This window comes from Tarenaya hassleriana, unplaced genomic scaffold (genome assembly GCF_000463585.1).
Source record: "Tarenaya hassleriana unplaced genomic scaffold, ASM46358v1 Cleome13, whole genome shotgun sequence".
NCBI classification, from domain to species: Eukaryota; Viridiplantae; Streptophyta; class Magnoliopsida; order Brassicales; family Cleomaceae; genus Tarenaya; species Tarenaya hassleriana.
In genome coordinates this window covers 1,202,158-1,209,463 of record NW_010963495.1, presented here as the reverse complement: position 1 = coordinate 1,209,463, position 7,306 = coordinate 1,202,158, and the positions used below count along the sequence as shown (strand labels likewise).

The following is a 7,306-nucleotide window of genomic DNA, read 5'->3' as shown; positions in this document are numbered from 1 at the left end:
CTCTTCCCTGCCGTAACCAGCGGCGTAGTGTAGAGGTGTGTTCTTGTTTTTGTCAACAGCGTTGACATTTGCTCCCGCATCAAGAAGAACTTGAGCACATTTCATCTGGATCCAGCTCAATGGTGTCAGAAGAATAGATTGCTAAATTGGTATTATCAATTTAATCTACAGAATTAAAATGGGGCAAATCCATCATTCTGCAAGATCTGAAAGCTACAAATACTTTTTATTTCTCTGCTTCCATAAGACATTCACATACCTCGCCATATCCACAAGCAAAATGCAATGCTGTCCTTCCCTCTGAATCCTCCTCATCTTTGTCAGCACCAGATGCCAGGGCATTTTTCAAACCCTAGTTCAGGAAGCCAATGCATCAAGAGTCCAGAATTATTAAAAAACATAAAGTGAAATTGGAAAGCATTTTTCTTCTATCAATCTAATTTCTTCAGCAACATTTCTGATTACCACGAGCAACCATTCGGGGTTATCTCATACATAAGATTAGTATAGTCAAGAACCAGGGGAGGTTATTCACAGTTCACCTCGACATCACCAAGGCTAGCAGTCTGATGAACAATAGACTCTTCCTCTTCCCCTTCTTCAGCACCTTCAGATTCAGCTGCAGCAGGCTGGTCTACAGGAGGAACAGCCATACCCATTGCTTCACCAAGCTTCTTCAGAACATCTTTATCATTCCAGTACCTAATGACATACAAAATTTATTCCACCATAAGCAAAGAAATCAGCTTACGAGAATCGTTAGTATTGTACACATATTTTATCACCCACTTCATCATAGCAGAAGGACCCCCAGCCTCTATCTCATCTAGTATAGGTTTCAAGGAAGGATCTTCTTTCATACGCGCCATCCGCTCTGCAAACTGCTCTGCTGTTTCGGGGTTTGAAAAATTCTCAACCAAATGAGACATCGACGGTTCCTGAGACAAAAGAACAAAACGAAAATCGCATAGCATGCCTTATCCACGCAACATTTGCAAAACAGCAGCACAAAAAAAAAGAAAAGGCGAAACACGAGTATTACCTGCAGCAAGGCATTGCCAAGACGCTCTGCCATATTCTTGAAGCCAGGATTCTGCATAACCTGAGTCATTGTCGCATAATACTGCTGCGGATCAATCTGAGGGATGCTATCTTCTGATGGTGCGGTCTGAAAGGATTTCTGCAGCTGCTCTGCCAACTGGTTGAAAGAAGGGTCCTGAGCTATCTGCTCAGCCAATTCCTTGATGCTAGGATCCTAAATCCACCAAACCCATAAGCACCAAAGCCCCATGGAAAAATAAAAAGAATTCGAATTTGGTATCTGACAAATCTATATTCTACTATGGACAAAAACCCTACACAAAAAAAGGAGCACTTACGTTGAGAAGATTGGCCATATTTGAGAAATCAAAAGCATTGAGAAAGTTGGGTGAACTCCCAGAGGCCGTTGAATTCTTCACCTCCTTCGAATCCGTTTTCTCATCTGCGAAAGCAAATTTATTCAATTATCTGAACTCTAAAGACAGACAAAAAAGCCACCAAATCTAAGTAGAACAGAAATCGAGATAAACAACGACCCAAAAATAAATCAGACGGTCAATATTTTTAGAAATCAAATCAGCACCACCAGCAGATCAATAAATCCACAACGGAGATTCGTTAACCATACAAACGGATGAATAAACGTTACCTGAAGGAGAAGGATTCTTCTCTGAATTGGAAGCCATCGGAATCACTAAAACCCTAAAATTCACAGAGATCATTCAGCAAAAGATGAACAAAAAAATCCGATTGAAACAAAAAAAAAAATATCAAACAAAAATCTCCGTTGGAAGTAGAGACCTGTCACAGAGAAATGGTAAGCAGGAGGGAAAAGACGAGAGAAGAAGAAAACGCCGGGCGATAAAATTTTGTGGCGGTCGCAGAAGATCACAGACAGATATGGTTTTCTTTTTTTTTTAATTTAAGTGAATTATTGAAAAAGTAAGATTTGGGCCTAAAATTGGAGGCTCAAAAATAAAGAATGCATGGCCCATAGGCCCATTAGATTCCAGGCCTGAAGTCCATTACGTTACTTGGATTATATAAAAAATAAAAATTAAATAAAAATTTTAAAAGGGCCAATTATCCGTTTATATGGATAAAACACACGTCAGCTTTCACAAGCAGCCGTTCATGGCAGCTGCTCTCTGTCCCCTCCGCTTTCCCGCCTCTCGCCGGAGATTCTCTTCCTTCTCTCCGATCCCAATCCCTAGCTCTCCGTTCGTCTGCAATGCTCCTCTTCCATTGTTGGCCTCGAATTTTCCTCCTTTGAAGATTCTCCCGCCCCACCCCGGTTTCCTCCGCCTTCGGAGGTCACCGGCGGCGAGGGAAGATGATCAGGAAGATGTTGGATCTGATAAACCGCCGCCGGAGGGGATTGCGGTGGCTTCGGCGTGCTTGGTTGGTGTTCTCACCGGAATCGGAGTGGTGCTCTTCAACAACTGTGTCCACATCATCCGCGACTTCTTCTGGGACGGTATCCCCGACCGTGGCGCTTCCTGGCTGAGAGAGGAACCAATCGGATCCATATGGCCGCGGGTTATCCTTGTACCGACATTCGGTGCTTTGATGGTCAGTGTCCTAAACCAGTTTCGAGCTTCGATTGGGGATTCTGGAGCCGATGCTTCGAATCTAGATCGCTTGAAGGCGGTGTTACGGCCATTCTTGAAGACGGTCGCGGCTTGTGTGACGCTCGGAACTGGCAATTCTCTGGGGCCCGAAGGTCCTAGTGTCGAGATTGGATCATCAATCGCTAAAGGAGTGAATTCTCTGCTCAAAAGAAGTCCTCAATCTGGTCTCTCTCTTGTTGCCGCAGGCTCCGCGTCTGGAATTTCCTCGGGTGTGTTTATATGGTTCTTTTTTGCCTGTGTTTGAATCTAAACTGATCTCTTACTTGAATTCTTTCAAGACGACTGGATACAACACGAACTGTTGAAGCTCATTGTCCTCTGTATCAAACCAGATTCTTTTGGTTGGAGAACGGTTTTGTTCTGAGTAAAATAGGATGACCCATTGATCCACCATTATGGATGCTTCTCTGCTTCAGCTACGACTAAGTTCGATCTTTTTGGTGCTCTCGTTAGTCTTCATTTTTAATTATTGTTTCAAGTCTGTGTTTTGCAGGGTTCAATGCAGCGGTTGCTGGATGTTTCTTTGCTGTAGAGTCTGTTCTTTGGCCTTCTCCTACAGATCCATCAATGTCGCTTACAAACACAACTTCAATGGTTATTCTTAGCGCTGTTACTGCTTCTGTGGTGTCAGAAGTTGGTCTGGGTTCCCAACCGGCCTTTAAGGTTCCTGAGTATGACTTCCGCTCACCTGGTGGTAATATATGAATGCCATTCTTATGCGTTCATCTTAAAGATAATACAAAAACCAAGCTTTTGAGATCCTCCCTCTTATTTTCAGAGCTTCCGCTGTATCTTCTATTGGGCGCTCTCTGTGGCTTGGTTTCGTTGGCCTTATCTAGATGTACATCATCCTTGACAGCTGCTGTCGACAATCTTAACAAGGATGCTGGAATACCAAAGGCTGTATTTCCAGTGATGGGCGGGTTCACCGTCGGTGTCATAGCTTTGGCATACCCTGAAGTCCTTTACTGGGGTTTTGAGAATGTTGATATTTTGTTGGAATCTCGTCCGTTTGTGAAGGGTCTTTCAGCTGACCTCTTGCTTCAGCTGGTGGCTGTCAAGATAGGTGCTACTGCCTTGTGTCGTGCTTCCGGACTGGTGGGTGGATACTATGCCCCTTCTCTTTTTATAGGTGCCGCAACAGGAATGGCATATGGAAAGTTCATCGGACTTGCTTTGGCTCAGACGAACCCAGAATTCCATCTTTCCATCTTGGAAGTGGCATCCCCGCAAGCATATGGTCTGGTACTGTTCTCGTGGTTACAACTGCACATTACAAATATTTCTTGGTTTCATGGGCTATTGATACTTTACCAAACAAAAGTTTTATCTTAGACAATAGAAAACCTGTATGTACTATGTTTTGTTTTCTGTTCTTCCGCCAAGAATTCCCGCTATACTTTTGCAGCTCAGTATCGATGTTCTTCTTCACCCTGTTGTACAGGTTGGAATGGCCGCTACTCTTGCAGGGGTTTGTCAAGTTCCTCTTACATCAGTGCTACTGCTTTTTGAACTGACCCAGGACTACCGTATAGTCTTCCCATTACTAGGAGCTGTGGGCATGTCTTCATGGATTACATCTGGACGATCAAAGAGACAAGAAACCAGAGATGAGAAGAATATCAGGACAAGAAACAGCCAGGTGGCTATGCAATCTCAAGCGTCTTCCGATGAGGAATCATCAATGAGTAACCTCTGTGAAGTTGAAAGCTCTCTGTGCATTGAGGATTCTCTCTTTCAAAGTGAGGAGCTGGAAAAGAATATTTTTGTTTCAGAAGCCATGAGGACGAGATATGTAACAGTTATGATGGGTGCTTCACTGAAAGAAGCAGTAACTCTCATGCTGATAGAGAAGCAATCTTGTGCATTAATCGTTGATTCTGAGAATATCTTACTTGGTTTACTTACTCTCTCTGACATTCAGGACTTCGGCAAAGCTAGAGAAGAAGGAAACAAAGGACCCGAGGTATGACTTTGAATAATTTTTCATCCCTCAACTGATGAAATAGACATGTCTCACGTGTGATAAACTGATAATCTTGTGCATTTCCTTGTTATAGGAAATTTCAGTGTATGAAATATGTTCGTTGAACGGAGGAAAATGTAATGTACGGTGGACTGTTACACCTGATATGGATCTTCTTTCCGCCCAGAAAATCATGGACAAGCACAAACTTTCTCATGTTCCAGTTGTTTCAGGCAGCATTGATGCTCATAGAATGCTCCCTGTTGGGCTCCTTGACAGAGAATGTATCACCATAACACGCAAGTAAGCCTCTGCAGAAACCAGCTTCCCAGTCTTACCTCAATTTATTGGCTTTTAATTGAGTGTCTTCTCATGATCATCTCTGGATTGAACGAACAAGCTTAGGGATCTACCCAACCCAAGAGTTCCATATGGTCAGACTGCACATAACATAAATTTGTTACAGCTTAAGCTGCCAATTTCTCCCATATTTGATTTCAACTGAAGCTAATATAGTAAAAAAAAAAAACTTGTTTTGGTAACCATCGCATAGCTCAATGAAGGCAAAGAAGAATTAACTAAGTCAGGATGACAAGTTGGATATCTAAGCTAGAGATTTGGTTTTGAACCACTGAAAGTTTTTAGTTAATGCTTGCACTTCTTCTCCACGCATTTCTGCGTTTATCCTCTTGGTATCATCTGCACTTGGAATTCTTACTTCTTTTTTTCTTCTCTTCCTTGATTTGGCAGAGCTCTAGCAACCAGAATATTCCTCGGGTGATTTCAATGGCAAGGTCTGCATCCAAGAAGTGAGTTCACTGTATAGCTTTATCTCAGAACACAGAAGGACCAGAATGGTTAGAAATCTTTTCTTCTACAAAGCTCTTGCCCCTGAAAATTTTTCCTCATGCTGAAAGTTTCGGAGCATTAGAACTGCAAGCTGTAGAGGATAGAGAGACACAGGTTTTCTGGATCTGATGGGGAGGTGACAGGGAAGAAGAAGCTATCATAATATCATTACTTGAAGTGTTTGGGCAGATCCCGAAATGTGGAGGAAGGCCGAAAACACTGAGTTGTCTTCAGGAGTTTTGTGAGACTGAAGGCTATTTTTTTTCATGAACAGGTGATTCGTTCTCGTTATTATATCCTTCTTTCTAAAGGTTGTTTGTTATTGTACCTTAATTACAAGTATATGGACAGAGTTGTCTGATTAGTTTGCCTATTGGTAGTGATGGAAGTGGCAGTCTTTAGTTCAAACCAAATAGGGATTTGCCTGAACATTCAGTTCGGCTTCCTGTCTTAGGCTTAAAACCGACAGAGAGACTGGTACGTGACGTGAGAGATCAGTACTACAACAGTGTATAATAATGATAACAACATTTAGACAGATCTCTCTCTCTCTCCCTCCCTCTCTCTCTCTCTGTGGACATGTTATAATGAATAACAAGGCAGGAAACTCAGGTTATATTAGTGAACCTGAAGAAAGTAAAAGGGACACTTGCAAATAATAATCCTCAACTATGTGGAAAATGACATGATGGAGGGTAAGTGGCAGTTTATGCAAGATCCGATCCAAAACGAAACCAGATTAAATATTCCAATGGTTTTGGTTTATTTAATATTAAAACCCTTGATTTGGATTTGGTTCAGTTGGGTTTTATTACAGATACAGTTCGATGACTTTCATCACATTAAAAAAAGATGATCCCGACATAAAGTCTTGAACTTGAATGTGGACATAAAGAAGGGTCTCAATCTATGAAGCTCTTTAGGCATTGAAAAGAGTAAAAGAGAGAGCAAAGGGACGAAAATGGGAATCCACAAATGTAACATCAAAAGATGCTACATCAAGTTGCGTATTCAACGTTTAGGATTTGGTTTACATTACCACACTCTCGGAAGATTTGAACATGCCACCTAACAATAGAAAACGGAACTCATTTTCCCAACTGAAACAGAACAGAACTCGTGTCCAATCCACAGATGATCATGGTTTTGAGCCTTATGCGTGAATCAGTGAATACCCTTTACAAAAAAAAAAAGGGTCACTTCACTCATCTAGGAAAAAAAAATGTGACAGAGTCATTGGCTTGGCTTCAGGGTTTCAGGACTTGTTCAAATCCAAGATGCCTTTAACTCACTACTAACCTAACATTCTGAAGCTATGATCTGCTGCCAAGCTGTATGATTTTGAATTTATTTTTGTCAATAATGCAAACAAGACAAATTCTCGGGAATCAGAATCATGTGTGACATTGACAAAAGCAGACAAGCAAACCAGGTAAGAGTCAAGAGGAAGGAAGAGGACAAGATGCACCTGAAAGAGAATCTCCATCTTTTTTATCAAACGAGAAAACCCTTTATGGTTCCTTGCGGGTCGAAAAGACATGTCAGCATCCGTGTCGTTCGTTTTCTGCAACAAAGACAGTTGAGATCCATCAAAGCCTTCGACTTTCGCTGACTCTGAGACAAAGAAGTACATTAGGAGCATTCTTAAAGAAACATGAGATTGCCAAACGGGTCTTGATTAAACCTGGAGCTTGAAGGGCAAAAACCTTTTTTTTTTTTACTAAAACTTTGCAGCATTTATACAACTGAACGAGTACATTAAGAACAGAAAACAGTACAAACAACCCAACAAGATACGATCCAGGGAGGGGGGGGGGGG

The 7,306-nt window shown here is 41.8% G+C and overlaps 2 protein-coding genes across 3 annotated transcripts in view; one reads left to right on the top strand and one right to left on the bottom strand.

The window, feature by feature from the left end:
• The window catches only part of LOC104807416 (ankyrin repeat domain-containing protein 2A), a 2,462-nt gene extending 512 nt beyond the window's left edge, over positions 1-1,950 (bottom strand). The window contains 9 exon segments of the mRNA XM_010532679.1: positions 1-2; positions 4-105; positions 260-352; positions 543-702; positions 790-938; positions 1,043-1,255; positions 1,380-1,483; positions 1,691-1,743; positions 1,843-1,950. The exon segment at positions 1-2 is cut by the window's left edge and continues 54 nt beyond it. Of these exon segments, the coding sequence (XP_010530981.1) occupies positions 1-2; positions 4-105; positions 260-352; positions 543-702; positions 790-938; positions 1,043-1,255; positions 1,380-1,483; positions 1,691-1,727 (860 nt within the window). The 5' untranslated portion in view covers positions 1,728-1,743; positions 1,843-1,950.
• Positions 1,951-2,121: 171 nt separating this feature from the next.
• Positions 2,122-5,870, top strand: LOC104807414 (chloride channel protein CLC-e). 2 transcript variants are annotated; one of them, XM_010532678.1, is made up of 7 exons: positions 2,122-2,881; positions 3,166-3,366; positions 3,451-3,917; positions 4,117-4,638; positions 4,733-4,941; positions 5,389-5,447; positions 5,556-5,870. In XM_010532678.1, exons 1-6 carry the CDS (start codon positions 2,137-2,139, stop codon positions 5,417-5,419), a joined length of 2,175 nt encoding a protein of 724 aa, XP_010530980.1. In that variant the 5' UTR covers positions 2,122-2,136; the 3' UTR covers positions 5,420-5,447; positions 5,556-5,870. The 2 variants fall into 2 exon arrangements, with proteins under 2 accessions (XP_010530980.1, XP_010530979.1); XM_010532677.1 differs by having other exon boundaries at positions 5,389-5,870.
• Positions 5,871-7,306: the final 1,436 nt, after the last annotated feature.

Excerpts from the sequence above, each read along its gene's own strand:
- LOC104807414 (XM_010532678.1), top strand. The coding sequence starts at position 2,137 with ATGGATAAAACACACGTCAGCTTTCACAAGCAGCCGTTCATGGCAGCT. Across the intron at positions 3,367-3,450 it reads TGACTTCCGCTCACCTGGTG|AGCTTCCGCTGTATCTTCTA; the intron begins GTAATATATGAA and ends TCTTATTTTCAG. Across the intron at positions 3,918-4,116 it reads CCCCGCAAGCATATGGTCTG|GTTGGAATGGCCGCTACTCT; the intron begins GTACTGTTCTCG and ends CCTGTTGTACAG.